This window comes from Aspergillus clavatus, genomic scaffold (genome assembly GCF_000002715.2).
Source record: "Aspergillus clavatus NRRL 1 1099423829798 genomic scaffold, whole genome shotgun sequence".
NCBI classification, from domain to species: Eukaryota; Fungi; Ascomycota; class Eurotiomycetes; order Eurotiales; family Aspergillaceae; genus Aspergillus; species Aspergillus clavatus.
The window spans coordinates 754,195-777,040 of record NW_001517101.1 but is presented as its reverse complement, the minus strand read 5'-3'; the positions used below and the strand labels follow the sequence as shown (position 1 = coordinate 777,040).

At 50.0% G+C, this 22,846-nt stretch overlaps 6 protein-coding genes across 6 annotated transcripts, besides 5 other annotated features; 3 read left to right on the top strand and 3 right to left on the bottom strand.

Annotated features, from left to right (window-relative positions):
- Positions 1-354: 354 nt before the first annotated feature.
- ACLA_090470 (putative chromatin assembly factor 1 subunit B) lies at positions 355-2,881 on the bottom strand (the record flags this gene model as incomplete). Its single annotated transcript, XM_001272779.1, has 6 exons — positions 355-1,009; positions 1,073-2,165; positions 2,233-2,469; positions 2,526-2,628; positions 2,695-2,710; positions 2,778-2,881. 6 exons carry the CDS (start codon positions 2,879-2,881, stop codon positions 355-357), a joined length of 2,208 nt encoding a protein of 735 aa, XP_001272780.1.
- An 894-nt stretch (positions 2,882-3,775) lies between these two features.
- Positions 3,776-4,787, bottom strand: ACLA_090460 (uncharacterized protein; the record flags this gene model as incomplete). Its single annotated transcript, XM_001272778.1, has 2 exons — positions 3,776-4,237; positions 4,302-4,787. The coding sequence occupies 2 exons, from the start codon at positions 4,785-4,787 to the stop codon at positions 3,776-3,778; spliced, it is 948 nt and encodes a 315-aa protein (XP_001272779.1).
- Positions 4,788-5,079: 292 nt separating this feature from the next.
- On the top strand, positions 5,080-7,945 carry ACLA_090450 (uncharacterized protein; the record flags this gene model as incomplete). Its single annotated transcript, XM_001272777.1, has 4 exons — positions 5,080-5,183; positions 5,261-5,589; positions 5,648-7,635; positions 7,694-7,945. The coding sequence occupies 4 exons, from the start codon at positions 5,080-5,082 to the stop codon at positions 7,943-7,945; spliced, it is 2,673 nt and encodes an 890-aa protein (XP_001272778.1).
- A 481-nt stretch (positions 7,946-8,426) lies between these two features.
- Positions 8,427-9,781, top strand: ACLA_090440 (alkene reductase; the record flags this gene model as incomplete). Its single annotated transcript, XM_001272776.1, has 2 exons — positions 8,427-8,504; positions 8,651-9,781. The coding sequence occupies 2 exons, from the start codon at positions 8,427-8,429 to the stop codon at positions 9,779-9,781; spliced, it is 1,209 nt and encodes a 402-aa protein (XP_001272777.1).
- A 6,366-nt stretch (positions 9,782-16,147) lies between these two features.
- Positions 16,148-16,194: a microsatellite.
- Positions 16,195-16,972: 778 nt separating this feature from the next.
- On the top strand, positions 16,973-18,001 carry ACLA_090430 (acetate uptake transporter family protein; the record flags this gene model as incomplete). Its single annotated transcript, XM_001272775.1, has 3 exons — positions 16,973-17,373; positions 17,441-17,615; positions 17,678-18,001. The coding sequence occupies 3 exons, from the start codon at positions 16,973-16,975 to the stop codon at positions 17,999-18,001; spliced, it is 900 nt and encodes a 299-aa protein (XP_001272776.1).
- A 707-nt stretch (positions 18,002-18,708) lies between these two features.
- Positions 18,709-18,744: a microsatellite.
- A 1,017-nt stretch (positions 18,745-19,761) lies between these two features.
- On the bottom strand, positions 19,762-22,134 carry ACLA_090420 (uncharacterized protein; the record flags this gene model as incomplete). The annotated part of the gene is made up of 4 exons (XM_001272774.1): positions 19,762-20,512; positions 20,569-20,684; positions 20,734-21,053; positions 21,105-22,134. The coding sequence occupies 4 exons, from the start codon at positions 22,132-22,134 to the stop codon at positions 19,762-19,764; spliced, it is 2,217 nt and encodes a 738-aa protein (XP_001272775.1).
- Positions 21,894-22,010: a microsatellite.
- Positions 22,135-22,539: 405 nt separating the features above from the next.
- Positions 22,540-22,572: a microsatellite.
- A 102-nt stretch (positions 22,573-22,674) lies between these two features.
- Positions 22,675-22,713: a microsatellite.
- Positions 22,714-22,846: the final 133 nt, after the last annotated feature.

The window sequence follows — 22,846 nt, the reverse complement described above, 5'->3', positions numbered from 1 at the left end:
TAAGTGACAAGAGATGCGAGATGTGAGGTCAAAAGTCGAACAAAAGGAATAAAAAAGAAAGAAAAAAAGTAAAAACGAGATACATGTCGATCAAAAGGATACATGCGCGCCATACTGAAACACGACAAATGTCCAATCCAGCCCGACCGAAAACCCAGCATACGGTGGACAAATCCCCTTGGGAATATTATAACAAACGATAGGAGACAAAACCAGGATGACATGATAGGTAAGAAGGAGAAAGAACATTAATTCATCAGGGTAGTGTGAATGGGGAGAACAAGGCAACTTACGAGTCCTTCGCGAAGCCGCCAATGCTGATATATGCTGTAAACTCTTGTTGTTAAGATAGCCTCAGCCACCCACACCTGAATTATGTGAATTGTCTTTTGGGGGTGAAATGGAGGATGAAGTTCCAGCCGAGATGAGCGTTGGAGCGACGCGTCTCTTCTTCGGCGGCTGTACTTCTGCCGCGGAACCCTGTTTCTTCGCGTCCTCGTTCTCGGATTCGCTGATGTCTCGTTTGCCTAGTACGCTGTTGCTCACGGAGTTGGCCCCGCTTTGAGAGACTGTCGACATAGGAGTCTGCGGTGGTGTAGTAAGAGGCAGAACAGGCGGCTGGGCCGACTGAGCAGCGGTAACCAGCGGTACTGACCCTAGTGTAGGCGTCGGGTTGTTGACCACGGATGCCGCCGTCACCTGTTGAACAGGCGATTGTGCGGTCACTGAGCATGCAGAGTTGGTTCGTGCGGGACTCGCTGGGGGCACTTGGGTTGACTGGACGGTCACATTTGAGCTCACAGGAAGCTGACTCAACCTAAGGGGTGCTGGAGCTGGAGCTGGAGACGGCGCGGGAGCTTGGTTGGCAGACGGAGTACCGGAGCTTGCTGCTTGCTGCACTGCTGGTACCGGAGCGGTGTATGGCTGGCCCAGTTCTCCAGGCGCAAAGGATAGCGTCGAGCAGAAGCCGTCGGACGAACTCATGATTAATGTCAACCCATCATTCGACCTAAAATGCGTCAGAGGCCTGTTTGAATATACTTATATATTGAGAGAGATTGATCGAACTCACCATGTCAAATCTGTGAACGTCGCAAAATGCAGATTGCTCACCACACACAACGGTGTCTGTTGCTGCGTATCGTACACCAGAACAGCATCTTGCGTAGCTACCGCGTAGACGATCCGATACGGCAGCGAGAAAACAGGGCCGGGGCTCTGACCAGCAGTAGCTCCTTCACCCTCAGCGTTCTTAGACGCTGTGTTCGGTTTCGATGAATCACCCGTAGAAACATTCGACGATGGGGGCTCCATGGAAGGCTTTTCGGGAGTCGGCTTCGTAGAGACTACTGGCTCGGGAAGGGATGAAAAGGATTCTTCTACAGAAGAAGTGTCCAGAGTGATATGTCGAGCAGGCTGGGGAGTCTTCCGCAGGGTGTAGAATATTGGAGAGCATTTGACCGCAACAGAGGGTTTCTTGTGACCCGGGAGATGAGAAATTGGAGGTTTGTTGAAGCCCGCACGAGTGTAGACGTAGACTGTGTTGATGACCTCGTCCGTGCTTTTCGTGGGATCAGTGGCAGAAATATGTGAGGTCTTGTATTGGCCAGCGGGAGTAAAAAGCAAACTCCCGTCAGGAGCAAATGTCAATCGTCTGAAAAAAGATGTGAAGGTCTCGTTGGCGTAGATGTTAGTATTCCTAACAGATAAGCCACCCAGAACGCTTGGCGATGGTACTTCCAATGGCTTCACAGCAGGCAATGGTAGGGAGGGTGCCGGCGACGCAGATCGGCGGATTGAAGGAGAGCCGAAAGAAGAACGACGACTATGAGATACTGGAGGAGGATCCATCGGCAGATTAGAGGTCAATGGAGTACCCGGCGTCGAGGGAGCAGGGGAAGCAATTGCGACCGAATTGCTTGTTGGCTGGGATCGAATTGAAGGATCTGGCGGAGCAGGACTGCTGGACGAGATCCGTTTGGCCGGAAGATCCATTTTCAGAAATTTTCCATGAGAGGTGAGTGTGAATTGTCCGTCCTTTGTCTTCAAGCTGTAGATGTGAACGGACCGATCTGAAGACTGGGTTGCGACAAATTCATTCAAAGGATCCCAAGCCACTCCTTGAACATAGTGTGAGTGCTCTGCGATCTGCCGAACCATTTGTCCTACGGGTTATCAAGTATCAGCGCCATGTCGAAGCCGGAAATCCAAAGGGGTGTCAAGGCGACGAACCAGTTTGGGCGTTGTAGATCCGAGCAATGTTGTCCATGCTTCCCGTAATGATGAAGACTCCATCTGGAGACCACGCCAGATCATAAATCTCAGCACCGGACGATCGACACATATGCTTTACACGCCATGTTTCTCGATCATCCGAGCGATCCTCCCCTAGTCCAGGTTGCGTTTGCAGCTCTGACGGGACCCAGAGCAGAACATTGCCATCATCCCCAGCCGAGGCCAGCATCTCGCCTGTTTTGATTGATCAGAACATGATTGCTCAAGCGTAAACAGACCGACATGTGTACCTTTGGGACTGAAACGGACCACATTGACAGCTTGTGTATGTTTCACAAGCGTACTGAGATAGCTCACTTTTCGGTCTTCGCCTGTGGACTCGACCTTCCATAGCTATTGATTCGAGGGTCAGAGAAGGACAGAGACGAGATTGGGAGATGTGGGTGGGAGAAAGCATACTCGGACATTGTTATCACTAGGTGAAGAAAAGTAAAGTTAGCAAGAATTCAATGACTCGAGTCTGAGAGGGTATTTAGCCATACTTTCCGGCCGTCGCAAGACGCCCTTTGCCATTGGGATCGAAATGAGCGGAGTAGATTGGGGCATTGTCATTGTGCCACGCGATGAGCAATGGCGTAGCCTTCATGGTGAGCACAGAAGCCCAATGCCCCTGAAAAGGCCAAAATAAATATAATCACGAGAAGTTGAAAGAGAACCGCGAAGAATCGCTGTTCAGGAAATCGAGGGTTGCGCTGGGATGGGGTTGCTTCAAGGCTGGAATCTGTACGAGTGCGTGTAGATAGATAGTTTGCAAAGTTGCCGTAATAGCTGCTGTTGTTTGTGGAGCGAGGTATGTACTGATGGCAGCAGATTGAAAGAGCGAAAGATGTAGCAAATTATTGCTGACAGGAAGATGGAATGATTAGAAGAAAAGAGACAAAGCCAAGCAGCTGAGGCCAAACACAAAGACAGTGGTCAAATGGTGATGTCGTTGGTCGGTGGTTTGTTCCTTCGTTGCCCGTGTCTGTCCGTGTCCGTTCCTCGTGTTGCGTTGCTACGCGCCCGCTTTCATTTTAACCCATTTGGGCTTCCCTGACCAGGCGTAAGCCGATAATGGCAAAATGCACATATCAAAGTCTCTGTCAGGCCGGGTTTATCGAGTGCTAGCATGCTATTGGATCAAGTTTGGGAGATATGAAGATTTCCGAATCGCCGACCCTGTTGTCGCATATACTATTCTCTTCTCCTTTCATTTCTGTTGACAGAACGCTCTGAGCAAGACAGACCAATCCCCTCATGATGACACCAAAAGCCTCGGTGATTTATTATAAGACTACGAGCTACCGGCTGACCAAGTATTATAATGCAAAGATGACCAAATAATAATAATTCATTCCTCATACCATGTTGAACGCCAAACACTCGCTTCAAAATTCATAATGCCACATCTTTCCGACCGAGATAGATACAGTGATCCAAAAGTAATAATACAAGGGACAGAAGATCCGTGGAAAGAGATAAAGGAATCCAGAGAAGATGATCAGGTAACCCATTTGCCAATAGTCTCTCCAAACCAACTGACAGCCTTCTCACGACGTTTCGTACGCGCATCTTCGTGTGTCTTCATGAAGGGACTGGCCTCTTGGATATACATCTTTTGCTGTTCGATCTGCGCATTGTGAGTCCGGATCTCCAATTCCCTTTCGTGCGGTGTAAGCTTCTCCAGTGGCTTCGAGGGTTTGAAACCAGGCGGGATCTGCTCGCCACCAGGGATCTCGACATTTCCTGGGGTATCGCTAGGTTTAGCTTGTTGAGAGTCGGCCTTGGGGTTGAAAAGCGATGTGAGCGGCGGCGGTTCCAGACCAGCCGCGCGGGCTTCCGCGGCTTGTTTTTCATAGTTGAGCATCTGGTGATATAGTTTGTCTGCATGCATTTGTATCCGTTCTTCCCTCTCCTCGTCCCAATCGAATGAGGAAGCGTAGCCTAATGCTTGGAGGAATTTCTGGGTCCGTGTCAGCATCTACTGCCCATGAAAAAATGACCCGGAGTGGTTTTAAGCTACTTACAGCTTGCGTGGTGAAGCAGCGAGAGAACGTCCCGTTCTCCTCGGAGCACGCAGTCGCACGAGCCTGCAATCGCTTTGCCCATGTACCAGTTTGAAAACATAAGGTCAGGGCCTCATGCTCCAGTGCGCAGTTCTCCATGGCGGCCCGGTGCACGGTATCATTATGCTGCTTGTATTTCTCAATCACCCTTTCCGCACCTTTTGTCACAGATCCGGCCTCTTCCTGAGGAGGTGTGTATGTTTTCCAGAGGTGAGCATAGCGGCCGTCGGGGAAGAGCGAGGCGGCGGGAACGGACGGTTTGGATTCATCGGTCTCTGATGAGGCGCTTGAGGGAGTATTCACAGGTTTCGATGGCTGTTGCGACGACGGGGCAGGTGTTGTTGGCACGTATTTTGCTGGTGCTTCATTTTCAAGGTACTCTCGGAGACCCGGGTCAAGCTTCTTGACCGGATCATCTTGATTTGAATTGCCCCAGAACCAGCCCATTGTAGCTCACTTGCGCGTCGGTAAGAATTCGAACAATAAGAAAGAAGGAAATGGGACAATTTCAATAGCTTGAAGCCAAAAGTTAACGTACCGACAGAGAACTGCGGAGATGTCGAGACGCCGCCGATAATTTGGGCATTTCCCGCCAAACCGCTTTGGGCCAATTCAGTGGGCGCCCTCCATCAACTCCATCCAGCTGCTCTTACAACAACAGAGCTCCATCTTCAGTTCTACTTTTAGCATTTCGCGTCAATTTGCGCGTTGATTTTGATGGTAGCGCCGCTTCTCCATCATGAATAACAGTACAATTTCACGCTCCATTCCACAAGGAAACCAAGCTAACGAGATGACAACAGACCGAGAGGAGCGGCTGCAGATGCGGCAGCGCGGAGCAGCGTACGCGCATCGCCTTTTTGACCCCGCGATCAATTGCTCAAGAGATGCGAATGCTAACACTCCAAGATATGCTACAGGACGCGCAAACCTAAAGAAATCGACTTCGGATTCTCGTTTGGACTCGCCTCAGCAGCAGAAGAGCCCACCTCGCAGACCACGTCACAACCGGCTGAAACTGGGATTGTTACTGAGCTGGCTGCACCTCCAGCACCAACACCAGTTCCGGAGGTAACAGGACCGCCGAATGTATCGCCCGTAAGGGCGCCGTCTGTATTACATGGTCTGGAATCAAGTCAGCGGACACCAAGAAGCGCGCGCAATGGTCTCCCCGAACGACCGTCGATGTTCGATATCCCCTCCGACGAGAACGTGGAGCTTGAGCGCAGCAATAAAAGGAGAAAGATCGGTATGTTTACATGATGTTTACAAGTGGATTGCAAATTCTAACCATGTGACATGAGAAGGATCTCCTAGCAAGTTTGCTGCTGTTACTACATCCACTGGTCTCGACCTTACAGTTCCCGATAATAGCGACTCGCAGCCCCTGCCGAACGAGAGCGCGTCAAATGCGCCAATCCCAGCCCCAAATGAACCCGACAGCTTACCTTCAGTTATCACGGTACAGGCACCACAAAATGTCTTGGAATCCGATGCTGCGGCAGCCTCTAGTGGTCCAGTCGGGGGCGAGATGCAGAAGGCAAATGGTAATGCAGGTGCCAACCATGCAGGCGGAGCGGTTACAATAATCTCGGATGAATTACAAGCGCAAATTGTCTCAGCTCCACCACCTGCAGACAACGATCGCAACATCCCAGACTCAGAATCTCACAACCGTGCACCGCCACAAGATTATGTGGCACCAGATCAATTGGTGATGACGCAGTCACCAGCAGAACCCGATAGAACAGAGCCAACGCCGCCAAAGCAAGTGCCGCCAGCGCAAGTGTCACTAAAACAAAGATCACCCAAGTCGAGGTCACCCGCACAAAGGTCATCGAAGCAAGTGACACCAGAGCAAGGGCTACCGGAGCAAACGATACCGGAACAAACGGCATCAAATGAAGCGATATCAGAACAGCTAATAACAGAAGAAATAGCACTGCAAGAAGTGATAACACGGCAAGCAACACCGCAACAAGACTTGCCGGAACAAGTGGTGCCGGAATCAGGCGTGCCAGAGCAGGCTGATGAGTCCGCACAGCAAGCTACGCAATCTTCCCAAGGAGGGGATACACAGCAGGTTTCTATAGTCGACGCAGGAGAGTCTCAGCCTCAACGCCAGAGGCGACCTCGCGGCAGACCGCCCGCGGCTAGCCGAGCAGGCTCATCTGCTAACGCAAGCACCCAAAAGGCGAAAGCAGGATCGATAGAAGTCTCTCCACCCCCGGTGAACGGTAACCAGAGGCTTCGAAGCAGAGGTACAAGGACCGGTCAGAGCACTTCCAGAGTTGCTGCTGAGAACGGTGCGCTGAATGGTGCACCAGCTCCAGAACAGGAGGAGACTCAGCCTGAGGCGAAGAGCGATAACATTACAAACAAGGAACAGGAAGCAGAAACGACAGTTCCGCAACATCTGGTTCGAAAAAAGAAAGGGCGTGCTGGACGTCCTGCTAAAGTCCGTCCTGCAGAAATTGAACAAGACAAGCCCCAGCCCTCAGATCAAAATGCAGAGCAAGAGACGCAAAAAGACCCTGAGAAGGAACAAGAGCCAGAGTCTCAGCTAGAAGTCGAGAAAGAAGCTCAGATCCCACCTGCAAGTGCAGATGAGTCACAATTACACAGGCAACCCGAATCTGCCTTAAGACCCAAGAAGCGCCGCGGTAGACCATCATTGGCATCGAAACGAAACGAAGGCAATGCAGGTGGGGCTGAGGAGCGGCAGGAGCGGCAAGAAACGCAACCGGAGACCGGGGAGGAAGCTCCTCAGCCCGTGAAAAAGAGGACTAGACAACCACGAGGCGAGACCGTACCAGTGACTGTTCATCGTCTCGTGAATGTCGCTTCACTAGCAGAACTTTCACGGCCCGATTCGCCGGCCGAGGAAGAGGACTCGGCTGACGAACTCGCTGCGCGACGGAAGACCAAACTTCCCAAGAGAGGCGGCGTGAACCCGGCCGACGTGTTAAGCCAGATTTGCCGGGAGACACTAGAAAAGACACTCACGACACTCAAGAACGGAATTGCCAACGAGACGAATCCCGCCCGGCGGGCGGAGTGGACACGCAAGAAGAAAGCCGTCGAGGCATTTGAAACGGAGCTCGAGGGACGACTGTTCGAGCTGAGCGAGATGCTCGATAGCAATTTCGTTCTGAGCGTCCAATTGAGGAAAGCGAAACGGGAAATGATGGACTTGCGTGGTCGCCTGTATCAGGTGCGCAAAGAAAGAGAGGGGGTAGCATTGCGTGTGGATGCCGTCCGCAGAAAGCATGCGGAGGAGGAAGAGGCAAGAATGGTACGCTATTTGATTGTGCCTACATGTGCATATCTGACTGGTTTTTTGACATTCACAGGCCCGCATGTCAATCAGCAATTCCCTGCATAGCCTCGAGCTGGCGGTTGAGCGAGGCCAGAACCGTGCCTCGACTGCTGCAGACGAGGAGGATCCAACCGATGCCTCCCCAACCTCTGGTCTGGAATTTCTGCTCCGCAGCGTGGCGGAGAACGTGAGCTCCGCGGCTCCAGGAGCTCAAGGTGGGCTCTTAGATCAGATGAAAAGCCTCAATGCACAGCTAGAAGCTACAGCACGGAGGCTGGAGAGTTGAGCATGCATTCATATTTTTTTTTTTTTGCTGACGGTTACCATGATTGTTCAATACCCCTGACGAATTCTTTGTATCTGGTGTGCCCAAGTATAGGGACAGACAAATGGACTTTTCATCTGCATTTGATGTATTATCATTAATTAGATATCCCATTTGTGATTGACTCGCTTCTTCTGTCGAAGACTGAATAATAATATGTGATAAGAGATCACTAATCATGCAACTGGTTACTACGGAGTACAGTGTAGTTACCTGAGGCAGGAATACATTTTCAACGGCGAACCGGGCTGAATCAGCGGGGAAGACCGAGCTTTGTCAGCGCCATTTGTCAGCCCCAATCTGCAGTCTGTATCACGTTTTACCGTGTTTTACCAGGGTATGGCCAACCATGAACACTGCAGCCCGGGATGTTGAAGGAATGAAGGAATACATGAGGAATATTATGCATGGCTCTTCTTCACAATCGTAAGAAGCTCTCACTATGGCGCAAAACGGCTTGATCGCATTCAAGTCCGAAGAAACTTCTCGCAAATCTATGATTTGCAAGCAGACCCCGGAGGTAGTGGCTCTGTCATCCTTCCAAGTGCCGTAGAATAAATAAATACAACCCGATGGAGCCCCCCCTCCATTGTCACCAAGCCTACATCAATTGATACTTGCTTTTCAGTAAACAGCACTGAGCGACCACTCAGAATTTGGAGCCAGGAAGACCAAGACAACAAACAGACCATGTCGAAGCTCTTTTCACCGATCAAGGTAGGGCGCATGCAGCTCGCGCACCGCCTCGCCATGGCACCCATGACCCGGTTCCGCGCCGACGATGACCACGTCCCCCTTCCCATGGTCACAGAGTACTACGAGCAGCGCGCCGCCGTCCCGGGCACCCTTCTCATCACCGAAGCGACCTTCATCTCCCCGCGCGCGGGCGGCTACTCCAACGCCCCGGGGATCTGGAACGAGGCGCAGATCGCGCAGTGGCGGCAGGTCACCGACGCGGTGCACGCCAAGGGCTCGTACATCTACGCGCAGATCTGGAGCCTCGGCCGGGTCGCGAACCCAGACATCCTGGAACGGGAAGGACCATTCGACCTCGTGTCCAGCAGCGCGGTGGCGGCCAGCGAGCAGGCGCGCGTGCCGCGCGCCCTGACGGAGGACGAGATCCACGCGATTATCGGCGACTTTGCGCAGGCGGCGCGGAACGCGGTCGCGGCCGGCTTCGACGGCGTCGAGATCCACGGCGCCAACGGATACCTGGTTGACCAATTCATCCAGGACACGGTGAACCGGCGCACGGACGGCTGGGGCGGCGGCGTGGAGCAGCGCGCGCGGTTTGCGCTGGAGGTCGTCCGCGCGGTCGTCGATGCCATCGGTGCGGATCGCACGGGGATCCGGTTCAGTCCCTGGAGTACGTTCCAGGGCATGCGGATGGCGGACCCGGTGCCGCAGTTCAGCTATCTGGCGCGGAAGACGGCGGAGCTCGGGCTTGCGTATGTGCATCTGGTCGAGTCGCAGGTCACGGGCGGTGCGGATGGCGAGTCGACGGATCAGCTGGATTTCTTTTTGAAGGCGTATGGTGGTGCCGGTCCGGTCGTCATTGCTGGAGGTTATCAGGCTGATTCGGCACGGAAGGCGGTCGATGCCCGGTATCAGGACCACGAGGTGGTGATTGGAGTTGGACGGCCTTGGACGTCTAACCCGGACCTGCCGTTCAGGTTTAAAGCAGGAATTTCCCTGCGGCCGTACGAGAGAGAGGTGTTCTATGCGCCCAAGGACCCGAGGGGGTATATCGATTATGGCTTTAGCGAGGAGTTCAAGGCTACCCAGGTGGCTGCTTGATCGTGACGGTTCACTGTTTCCTTATCTTCCCTATTTGTGATACCGAGTGCTTGTTTTTTTAATTTTATGTTTGATGTTTGTGTTTTGCATGGCATGGATGCATATAGACCGATGCATTGACCCTGTTTGGAGTTCTCTTTCATATTGCCATCAGTTTCAATAATACATATAGAAATTAGCATATTTGGCCAATTAAGAGTGCTCAGACTTCACATCAATCATAGAGGGCCAGTCCCTTCAAAAGGATTCACGGCATGTATCTGCTCCCCAGAGGCATCCCTTGTCTCAGTCTTTCCAGCTCTGAGGGATCTTTTCTTCCGGATTCTGACTATTCCGGGAGAAAGGACTGACAACGCTGACTAGCTATCGTGATTGTTTCCCTCGGAACCGAAATCGCTTGATGGAAGTTAGACAGTAGCAAGGCATCTAAATGACGCTTTGCTGATACGAAATGGCAATAGTACAGCACCTACTTAGCAATAGCTCTCACGATTACACCGACATCTACAGAAAAAGAAGGTGCTCGTCGCCGCCAGCGATCAACGAGTGATCGAGTACGCAAAGATTGTCATCTCACATAGCTATAGCTCGGGAGAGTAACTCGTAGTAATGTATCTATCTTATGATCTGTCCCTTAGAAACTAGAGCTGAGGAGGTGGGCAAGTGGAGCTATAATCAACGCATCTAGTAGTCAGTGCTTTGTTTGTTTCGTTGCAGTAGTCTAGGGGACCCGAGTCTTTGATAAGTGCTAGTTCTGCTACGCTCAGTTGAAAATTATGCAGAGTCTCTGTCTAGCATACAGAAAAGAGAATAACATCGATTCCAATAGTTCCGGCAGCCGTCCAATCTAAGCCGTCGGTGTGCATATGGCTGCTGAAATCTCAACTGCAAGATGTGCAATCTGAGCAACTGCATCAAAAGCATGGTTATGGATCATCTCCAGACTCCGGAGTCCTTTGCTTTTATGGAGATCATTGTAGCGTAATCTGTTGAGCGTCGAGAATGGCGCCCAATGGCCCAACCGATTAACTGGTAGACAGCATCATCATATTAATTGTTGCCATTTCCTGGAGTGAGGGCTGTGCTGATCCGCGTGCTCCGTGTGTTGATAGTAGATACGGGGCGCAGCTCTGCAGTCCACACTCTGCAGCCTGGCTATGTGCACCGGGTTGCGTGGCAAGAAGATGTGCCGTCTATTGCTGACTCCGTAGCAATGAATGATCCATTAGTAGTGGAGCAAGGGCTGGTCATGCTCACGCTCAGTCCTAAGTCCCAAGTCCCAGGAGCAACTGAGAGTCGGCCAGCTTCCGCTTCTTCCAGAGGGCGTTGTGTTAGTTGCCCCCCATCCCCTCTCCCCAATGTTCCACTCCGCCTCTTTCCATAATCAGGAAATGTTGGGTGACGGGTCTTGGGACTGGAGGCCTGGTACAGCAACTTTCGAATCAGATCAACCACCGTATCCCCCGGTTTTTGGAAAACACACGGTGGGTGTATCGTCCCCAGAAAGCACGCTGCTCCGCATGGATGTAGGATCGCCTTTGACTTTGTCTGCCAATGAGGCCAATCAACCATAAAGTCGAGTTGACCAGAAGTGTATCGAGCAAGGGTCTAGAGTGGAACCCCGAGCGCAAATTCCTGGGTAGGGTAAACTTTGAGAGGCTGAGCCATGCAGACTAAGCAGTTCGTGGCTGGCGATTCGCTTTCAGTGCTTGGTGCTTCTAACTTCAGTAGCTTCCGCTCCGCCGAGCCGAAGCGTAACCGAGTCTCAGCCGAGATTGTTGGTTAATCTGGATGACTTGGCGGACAGAAAGAGAGATGTACTCCGTGGATAGCTGGATAGCGGATTATTGAAATTGGCATTCGCTGAATCTGATTGCTCAAACTCAATAGTACTTCCCCAGGATCCCGATACCCAATCCCCAGACCCCGGTTGTATACGGGGTTATCCTCGATCCTTGGCATCTGGAGAATGGCATGACTTCTATCCAGTGATATCGATGCTCATGCTGTCTGTGACACCTAGACAGTTAAACTTCACGTGGTTTACTTGTTAGTTTCAAAATGACGGCCACCAAGCGAGAAAAACGTGGCAGTCTCGTGGTCTGGTGCCGGGGCACGGGCTGATGGAACGTTCATTTTTCATGGACTATCCCGTATCTCAAGATAATGTCAACAAGGGCAATCCTTTCGAACTTTGTGTCCTGTGGAAATCTTCAACCCCAAGCGCGGCCAAGGCCAAGGCTATGACCGTATGACGAGGATAATGACATTTTGAGTTGGATATGGCATTCGATAGTGTCATCTCGAAACTGGCTGTCGATCCTCTCATAGTCAACCAGCACACGTGGTAAGCGAGGATCATCAAGAGACAAGGGAGCTTGTTGTTTGGTTGCTCTGAGGTATCTTGTTGATCAATAAGACAGGCGCAACTATAGTAGTTTTCAGTAGAGGATGCTCGACCCTCCAAGGTCCCAGTCCATAATCCGATCTCACCATGAGGACTCTCCGAATGAGTAATCAGCATCAGCATCATCCCCAACCTCCCCAGGATTGATGGAATCAGGGACACGATCTTCCCATCTTGGATAAGCGGACTAGTCAACAGTGACTTGTATCGATATGGAGGGAGTGGCCTCGGATTATTGGATCGAACACCAGTCAGGATGGGGGATATGAGCCTGGGCAGTACGCCAAAGCCGCGCCAAGGAAGACTGTTGTCGTAAGTCGAGTGGGAATGAGAATCAGGCAAGAGAAACTAATTAGTAGAAAGATATCAAGTGTCAACAGCCAAAGTTAGAACAGATCTGTTTCAATTTCGTATCGCTGACAGACACACAGACACAGAGAGTAAGCTCACCCATTGATTAGAAATGGACGATAGAATAGAGCAAGGACAAACAGGCTAAATACCCCCGACGATAATGATCTAAGGTAGTTTAATAAATCTCACGCAGAGCACACGTTGCAGACGTCTTTACTCCCTATTTGATAATTGTCCAGTCCATACATTATTATTCATGGAAGAATCGAATTAACTATCTTTTCGGATTGAATTTTACCAAGAATGTCTCCTGAGCTTAGCAGTTAGCACACAATCCTCCTTCTCAATTTCCACCAACACCTTACACCACATCCGCCTAGTCATGCAGCTTAAACTTTAGTGTCGAAATCATTCCCTTTGCTTGCAGTCGCTAGTTACTCGCTCCTCGCTAGTTGAGTAACTAAATACAGTAGGTACTACGGAGTAGCTAGCTAGTATCTAGCTAGTGGCTACAGCCACGGCTGAACACAGTGAACACTGAACAGCGATTGGCATTGGCACTTGGCAGCGCGAACATGGTTCTACTTTAGTCTGTTAGATACATACAGGGGAGTCGGGAAAAACCAGCTTGTAAGTTGCAAGTTGCAAGTTGCAACTCTCTAATAATAATCCTAGTCCATAAGCAAAGAGCTATAGATAGTCTGATGTCCTTCCATACAGTTAGGCGAGACAGCTGCGGGGGGACACGAAGGGACTAATAAGACCAGAAGATGCAGGGGATATCTATATCATGTAATTGGACGTAGGTAGGTGCCAGGTGGTGCTGAACCCTGGCCAGAGCGGTTCTTAGCTCTATTCCTGTTTCATTAAATTTGATGGTTGGAACAGTCTGGACTTGACCACTGAATACTGATCGAGTCAAGAATTTCCCTGGCTGTCACTGTCAGTTGTCATTGTCACCATCAGTACTTGTGTTAAAACCAGGAGTTAGGAGTTCAAGGGATGATCCTTCAAATAATGATAAGCCATTATATGGGTCTGATCTTCTAAGCTTGTTCATCCTCAAGCAGTGCAGTGGAGAGAATGCATCATTCTGGAGTACATGTACAGCATGGTGAATCATGTACCAGCACTGTTGATGGCATTCTTACAGTCTACTTCAGAGTCTATGCAATTGATATTCCAAAAACAAAAAAAAAAATCTTGCAACAGTTTCAAGTCTCATCTTCACATTCTTCAAGGGTATTCACTATTCAGCTACACGGCTGATGGCTGTCCGAAACTTACCTAGAATGGCAACTCGGGCGGGGAGACGGCAGCATTGCAGCAGTAGTAAATAATATCAATGTACGCAACGAGCATCCTCCGTAGGAGAGACAGAAATGGGATTGTGTTACGAGTTTGATATTTCCAATGAATTTGTCCTACAGTCAGCTCATTTTCCAGGCTAGTCATACTGTCCTTCTGGTGCGTGTTGTTTGCTAAGGTAACTAGTCTATATACCCCTATCCCAGGTCAAGCAAGCATCCTGGCCAAAGCCGCGGCCATTATTGGTGTAATAATACGCCATGGGGAGAGCTCAACAGTTCCCAGTCCATAGTAGGGGCCGTCCAGGGATGAAAATCCCCCTAAGGGAGGATCGACTCGCACTATTCGTACTCCGTGCTGAAACTGAAAGTTAGAGAATGCCTCTAAATGGAAGAACTATGTCATGTGTCTTTGATTCTGATCATACAATGGTTGGAATGACCCGGTCGATCATCAAAGAAGTATCCAGCGACAATGACATTCCAATGCCACGAGGGTGACACACTTCTTCTGCTAAAACAATACAGATAGACGTCTAATCTACCTGTAGTCTCTCTTCACCTAACCCCCATCCGAAGATGACAAAAAAAAAAAAAAAGAGCTGGAGGGTGCTTGGCAAGCCTGGTGTTATGAATCTGGCCATTCAAGGCTTGTCGGTTGCTATTATTACTCTACTCCATACTCCGTGCCTAACAGCATGTAACCACCCCGTGCTGCTGGAAGTGCGGCCCCCTCCGTCCTCCGTCTCCGTCAAGAAGCTTTTCCCAGGCCTCGGGAAACAAGAATGTGAGAAGCTGTCACAGCCGGTCCCCCGAACAACCGCGTAGTAGGACGAAAGGCTGGGTCTGACAAAGGTGACCATAGTACTCTGGACGATTTAGGATTTAGGTTGGCACAGACAGTATCTAGGCACTAGAACTAATGATCCTATCTCATTGGCCGTCTAGTCATCAGCTCCGGACAAAGGAGTGAAAGGACATGGTGCAGCAGTAGTCTTGGAAGATGGAGTCTGGATCCGCAGAATTGTTGCCTGAACGGGTTGATTTGCATCACGATGCTTCCCATTATTAACCCGCGGCGGAGAGAGTTCGACTCCGTACTCGGTCCTCCCTTCCAATGTGTTTCAGCCAGTCAAGTTGATGAGACAGTCCGGTTGAGGAGACTAGTAAGTGGAAATGAGATTAAGTATTCGAGATGAGTTCCTAGAGAAACTAGCCCGCAAAAGAACGAGGTGACGGAAGTCGGAACCCCCGGCCCATGATTACTAGCCGTCTGTGCTGCGAGGAGGAATGAGAACGGGGACAATAATGACAGCCCACGCTCACAGGTAAAGGAGAAATCTGTACTCCGTACACGGAGTAACATTTCATATGATAGGTATTCTAGGAAGTACTGTTTGTACCTTTGTATAAGACGATCATTCCCCAAGGAGAATTTCCCCAGACATTTCTCCAGTAACCAAGACCAAAGGACAAGACGCCATGCTAAGTCTAATTGTCTAAGACTGTTCCCCGGTCTTGGACTGGCAATCTGGCAGCTGTCCAATAATTACCTCGTAAAGGATTCCAAAGTGAATGGAATTCTTGTTAATTACTATTGGACTCCAGTCTGCCAATCAGCACCTACGATCCATTGGACGAAGAACAAGTTCCTTTCATCCATGATCTTATCACGCTGGACCTGGAGGCTTTTCCGTCTCTCCATCTGTTCTAGTCTTCTAGGTTGCCTGCTTTCTTGCTTCTTACTACTACGTAATAATAGTCTAAACTGTGGTCTTTATTATTAATGTGATTGTTACTGAATATACTGATATTGTCATCCTATGATTATTGAGTTTGTCTAAAGCTACGCCTCTGCGCCTCCAAGTCGCTTGGCTATCCTCCTCCCCGCTTTCTTCAATCCCTCGGATTCCTTCCATGCTTCAACCAAACACATCCCAAAGCTGGTCGCAAATAGGAATAATGGAAATTCAAAAAGATAGAAAAATGAAATAAAATAAAATCCACAAGAAAAAAAAGTTCATAAATCCCGCCGGCACAAAATAGCCATAGTACGTACCTTCATAACTTCTACCAAAATTCATCCCCCTTATGGGTAATTGGGTATAGGACGGAAATTCGCCATTGACTGCACATCACGAGATCCTTCCCTCCCCAAATCTCCCAATCTTCAACAGCCGATTTTCCTAACCGTCATGACTTTACTCGTTCAGTCGTAAAACGGTAAACTCCCATGATGAATCAAGAGCCCTGCAGCCAATCCATCGTGCCACGGATGCCCAGTATTCCCCCGGACTTCCCCTTCCTCCCCTTCCTCCCCTTCCTCCCCTTTCTCCCTTCCCCCCGATATCCGCATTCCTCTGGATGTAGAAAATTACTTAAATATTTCGTACCCCTACCTCAAGACATCATTGTCAGTTGTCAGTTGTCAGTGTCACTTCCTCGCTCAGCCTAAAACCAACACCAAACTAGAGCTCAACTAACTAAAGCCACGCCCACACTACTAGTCTACTACACTTAGACCCTCTCACCAACTAACTAACGGCCTTCTCTCCCGATTCAGGTAAGTCGACTTTTGCTTCCAAACTGCATGGATCATCTCATTGTTAGTCGGTTTTGATTCTACCCTCCTCTGCACAAGTTGTGGTCCGTGTCAATCGTTGTTCGTCAATGGTGAATGGTCTTTTTTTTTCTCTGGGTTTTTGGGCCTGGCCTGACGCATGCTTTTTCTTGTCACCGGAAAATTCCAGACTATTTTTTGACTTTTGACTTTTTTTTATTATTATTTTTTAACCCCAGCCAAAAAAAAAAAAAAAAAAAGCCCTTTTGCTGGGGTTCAAAAAAACAATAATAATAGATCAACATATCTCTCCCTCTTGTCGCCCCCTCTCCTCTCCTCGACTTACTTCCTCTTCTTCTTCTTCTTTCCTCTTCATCCCCTTTGGATCCTTTTCAGTCTTCGTGGTTGACAGCTGTGCTTCCCTTCTCCTTCCTGTCCAGCAGCGCTGTGTACTTACCTTGTTTCTCAAACCCCTTGGATCCCGACCTCATTCCTCGCCCCCTCCAGCAAAGCTTCTTTGTCTTTCTGACTCAAGAAAAAAAAAGATATCTTGAATAGTCACCATGTCTACCGAACATAACCCTGCCATTGAGAAGGACATCAGTCCTAGCCCTGGCAATGGCGTCAACGGCACCTACGACAACACCATCGCGTCGCAGATGACCCGCGAGGAGGAAAATGTCGCCAGGGCCGCTGCTCGCTTCGGCTATGGCCCTCTGTCCCACGTCAACACCAAGGAGTACAACCTCCCTCCCTTCGGAGGTGAGTTCCAGCCTGGTTTGTACAAGTCGGTCGAAAAGCGCAAGTTCGCCAATCCTGCTCCCTTGGGTCTGTGCGCTTTCGCCCTCACCACCTTCGTGCTGAGCTGCATCAACATGGGTGCGCGCGATATCACCGCGCCCAACATTGTCGTTGCGCTGGCTTTTGGTTATGGTGGTCTTGTTCAGCTGCTTGCCGGCATGTGGTAAGTTTCATTCTAAGTCTTTGTGATAGCATACCGTTCCAATGCGCCGGTTCCTGACCAATCCCAGGGAAATGGCTGTCGGTAACACTTTCGGTGCCACTGCTCTGTCCTCCTATGGTGGTTTCTGGCTCTCCTTCGCTATTGTCCTGACTCCCGGCGGTTTCAACATTGAGGGTCTCCTGATCCAGGCCGACGGTAACGGGGCTAGCATGTTCGCGAACTCCTTCGGTCTGTTCCTCATGGTAAGTGTTGCGCCTTGAAAAAGTCCGTCCGTCCATGTATCCCAGGCTGACTCCTCTCCCAGGGCTGGTTCATCTTCACCACTATCTTGCTGTTCTGCACCCTGCGATCCACCGTAGCTTTCTTCCTGCTCTTCTTCTTCCTCGACCTCGCCTTCCTGTTGCTCGGTATCGGATACCTCCTCCACGATGCCAAGGGCAAGCCCAGCACCCCCATCATCAAGGCTGGTGGTTTCTTCGGCTTGATGGCCGCCTTCACTGCGTGGTACAACGCCCTGGCTGGTATTGCCGACAGCAGCAACAGCTTCTTCGTCATCCCCGTCGCCCACTTCCCCTGGTCCCCAACCGGACAGGCCCGTCGTGGCAAGACCGAGCGCGAGACCGTCTAAACCGGCGACCTTGGTCTTTACGACATGCTGTGTAAAGGGATGTGCCGCGCGGTATATTTCTCGTTTTCATGCTTCAGATACCCAATCCTGTAGGATCATAGCTGTTGGTTAGTCGTCTTGTCTGATCAGTCGTATCAACCACAGCAGGTATAGATGATCTTGGATATTTTAATCTTTTTTTGGTGGAGGGATTTCCCTCTTCTCCTTCATGTTTTGTCGGTATAAATAATGCGCCCCGGATTTGGACGATGTGTGCCGTCGGTTATAAGGGCGGGTCAGTTGTATTTAGTGACTGGTATCATGAACGTTGATGAGAATGTCTATGTCCTATAGTAGGTTAGTCAGTCATGGTCATAAGGTTGTATCGAGGTATTGATAAGCCGACCTTGCATGAGTTCCTCAGGCATACCCTAAGTCGATCATCATTCATTACTAGGAGTATACCTTTTGACTCCTCTGGCGGCTTTTGATCAAACAACCATTGCTCAAGTCATGCTTCTTCCCTAAAACTAAACAAGTGAGTATCATATCGGTCAGTATATCTATTGGTTAGTTCCAGTCAGTCAAATCAAATCAAGACTCTCAGCGCAAGCAGTGCACTGGACTGCACTACCCGGAAACAAATGATATACAACCACCACATCAAAAAGAGACAAGACACAAGATGAACGGAAGAACGAGGGACGAACCCCCATCTTAATATGTCGTTTCTTTTTTTTTTTTTTTTTTTTTTCTTCTTCTTTCCGAGTCAGGGGTCGCAGTGGGTCATCGTCTGTCGGAACGTGGCTGGTTGGGAGGAAGGATTCTCCCGATAATCAGAAGCAAGAAGCAATCCCTATTGTATATACGGAGTATATATGAACTCGGTGATTTCTCGGGTGTTGCGTCATCTGAGTCTGATGATGGGAAGATTTCTCTCCCAACCCAACATCAACATCGTCATCACCAGGACTTCGCCATTTTGAGTAGAGACAAACAAATTCGAAAAAGAACAGTTCTAGTAGTCTTCACCTTTTCTTTTTCCATATCTGTTCTGTACTGTCTATCTCTTTTTCAAAAGAGTTTTTTTTTTTTCAAGAAACTGAGGACGAAAGACAAAAAAAAAAAAAACACAATAACGGCAAGTGTAGAATGGAAGTAAATCCTTCGGCGCAAACTCGGTTTTCGGCGGCCCGTGCCTCGGGCGCTCCGAGCGAACGCCGTGCAGGAAAAATGATGTGATGCTGGTCATGGCATGCTGACCACTTTGATTATTCTTACCCGTCCAATCCCAGTCCCAGCCCCACGATAGGGGGAGATGATCATGAAGGACATGCATGGGGGATTGTAGATACAGTTGTACATGCTATTCCTGTGGCTTCCTTGTGCAGCGTGGGGGGAGTGATGCCTGATATCTCGGTGGTTTCGGTGTGATATCAAGTCTTGGGTACTCTTGTAGAGATGGTTTTTTTTTTTTTTTTGTCTCGCTGTCTTGTTGCCGGATGGTCCCTGCTACGCCTTATCCATATTCATGCAGGTATGGTGTGGTTTGTGCTGGGTTCTGATTCTTCATCATCTGGGATGCCCAGGTCAAGGGGGTCCAGTCCACTTGTTTCCTATGGTTCTGAGGGTGAGATTTTCCATGTTTGTGCTCACTGCTCCAACGCTATGGACGTAGAGACGGGCACAAGGAGGATAAGTGCTACTCATAACACAGAGGCAGTCGTCATTGGTATACCATGTCTCATTATTGTATCATACATTAAAGGGTCGGTTGTATATTAACACAGGTTCAACCTACTAGTATCGGCATCGATATGGAGCTCGTCCCATAACTCCCGCAGTGGAGTCAGGTAGCAGCGGTCCACGTAAAAGTACCCCAGCAGCAGCTCTCGCACTTCCTGCCAGGAACGGCATCCCTGGCTCCGCAAGGTTGTCGCCAGCTCGGTCATGAAAAACGTGTGCTCACGGGACAAAAGCCGTGAGCTGCACGCCCCGATAAAGAGAAGCCAAATCAGTAGCTCCCGGCACAAGTTGAAGTACCCAGCTGGGATCGTCGTCTCCAGCGCCACCCGCAGTCCGACAATGGGTTTCGAGAAGACCGGTCCCATTTGCGGATAAAACTCCCAGATCGTCGTGTTGTGGAACAGCAGGCACGCCAGTCGCACGCAGCCTTCCAGTGTCGCGTCTCCCTTGGCTTCACCGGTCGCCGTGTACCGGTCCGTGTGGAGGGCGTACTCGACGTACAGCACCTCGGTGTTGAAGTAATCCTCCGTCTCGTCGTCAAATCTTTGCGTATTCAGGTCACCCTTTATCCACTCCGCATACAAAACAAGCTCGGTCAGGTCGTATATCGTTTTGGACATGGCATCACCAAAGACACCGGGTATCTCTATCAATGGAATCAAACGCGATGCGGTGCGCGCATGGTCTTTACTGGGTGGCATAATCGAGAGTCCAGAAGGGCGCGCATAGCGAACAAAGGGGAAAATCGGTTTGGTAAAGGCCATGCAAGCCACTCGAATGTCGGTCCTGTTCCATGTTAACACCCTCGTTCGATGCTTCGCCATAGAAGCTCAGTCACTGACCATGATATTTGGAATCGGACATCCGGAGGCACATCTGCGAAACTATTCCTCATAGCAACCATCTGCCTCAAGCCTGCCAGGTGGATCTTTAAATAATCGGGGTTTCCAGACGCAATCTATTCAGTCAGCCAAGTTCGGGCCTGAGTTTGTGCACACCAGACATACCTCGATTGTCAGCAAGATGGATACAGCAGCGATAAGCTCGTCACTAGACGCCTTGAGGGGATCCGATAGCCCCTCGTTAACGAGGCGGATGGTCTCCCCTCGATGATGAAAGGTATCCAGTATCAATGGACTCGTCCGCGCTTTGTTGGGGTCAACTAGCGGGAATTCGCCGGACTGCAAAGCTGCACTGGATGCGGCGACGCATATACACGCATGTAAAGATGCAGGATCGTGTTGAACCAATGATGCCCAATGAGCCTGTAACCTCGGTCCGTATCGGCGCTGCAGTGGGTATGCCAACCTGGTCAATTCGCATAGGACTAGACAGGATTAGAGAAACCACCTTTGTTCCAAGCGAGGGGGTGACTTACAGTGCTGCAAATGCCGGTACATACGATCGGAAAGCGGTGTATGTAGTGTATTAAAGGGATCCTTCCCTCGTCCCACCACATCCCATGAGCCACTAGAGGACTCTAAAGAACCGTTTGACTGAGGCTGTGACGACGTACCACAATCGTAGGTCTCCACACCGCCAACGGGCGCATTGACTGAGGAATAAGCGGAACCTTCTGTGACGGGACCATCAAACTGTTGCTCTTCCTCTTTGATCTGGGATTGGTCTGGGTCATAGTCTTGATGCTGCTGCTGGTGTTGCGGCTGCTGTACAGAGGGAACCGACGGCGGAGAAGTCGATGGTTCATGTTTGAATGTCGAAGACGCAGCGTCTGCAAGCGAGGGCTCAGAAGCAGCCGGCACTGTTGACGATCCCGGTGCTGCGCTGGAGGATTCGGAAGGCGCGGTCTCGACAGGCTGAAACGCAAGATGCTTCCAGGTCTTGCTCTTATAGCGCTTGGTGTTCTCCAACCTTTTCTTGCGATTGTGCTCGGACATCACGTGCGAACGGATGCGCTTCAGCGTCTCCTCGCGCGTCCCTTCCGACACCGATTGCGGGTCCGTATGGACCCAGAAGAGCGTTGACCGACCATTAGACGCATTGTTGCCCTTGCGAGATTTGCGAAGCTTCGATGAGGTACTCTTGCCTACATCGGGGCGAGGAGGAGGTTCCACGACAGCAGGCCGCACGGCAGCCTCGTCGTGGACAGGCGATGAGGAGGAGGAGGAGGGAGCGGTGGCAGAAGCGGTCGGGATAGCTGGGACGAGGTGTTGGTGTGGATGTTGATGTTGTTGAAATTGTTGATAGGGATGATGTTGAGGTGGAGCTTGAAGTTGATGATGATGAGGATGTTGTTGTTGCTGCTGGTGATGAGTATAATTATTGAAGATTGCAGGAGAGCTGGAATCCCAAGCAGCTGGTTTACCAAGCATTGGCAGGACCTGCTCGTGGCCACCGCTGGCAGAAGAGCAAGCGGTTGGCTGGAGGTGGGGATTCTTGGCATCCATCGGAATTCAATCAGCAATCACAGATACTGCTGACGATGATCTTCATAGGTATGAATTATTCATTTTCGTTCCAAGAGTCGGCCAGAGGGGGGACAAGAACCCGGGAGGGTGGATGTATCGGATGGGGATTGGAATTGGATAGAGAGTCAGAAATGAGATGAAACTGAACAGGGTATGACAGGCCAAGGAAATGCTGAATGGTCAGCACATTGCCCCTATCAGGAAAAGCCCATCTTAATCTGTCCGGGGGTGAGTGTGTGATGGGTGTGTGGTTTGTCGTAATTTGCTGAGGATGAAGATGAGGAAAGATAGTTGCAGATAGGGCTATAGGTTATTTATCGTCAGGTAGGTCGAGTTCGGGAGGATATTATTGATTATTAGAAGAAGCAGAAGAGGGGGATGGCAAGAGGAAGAGAAAGAGAGAGAGAGAGAGAGAGAATAATAGTGGGAAATTGCGATAGTAAGCAAAGCAGAGGAGAGCAAAAGTTAAGTCAAGCAAAGTTCATTTAAACAAAAGCACAGGCTTCTGTCACCTGTGTCTTTTTTTTTTTTTTTTTTTTTTCTTATTATCTTTTTTTTCCCTATTCTTCCTTCTACACTACACTTTTTTTTTTATGGAATGTAATCTGTATTCGTTATCTTCTGGATCTATTCTTCCTCTGTTCTCCCTTGTTTCAGATGCACGGATACGAATTGTTGATGTTGGTAGAGA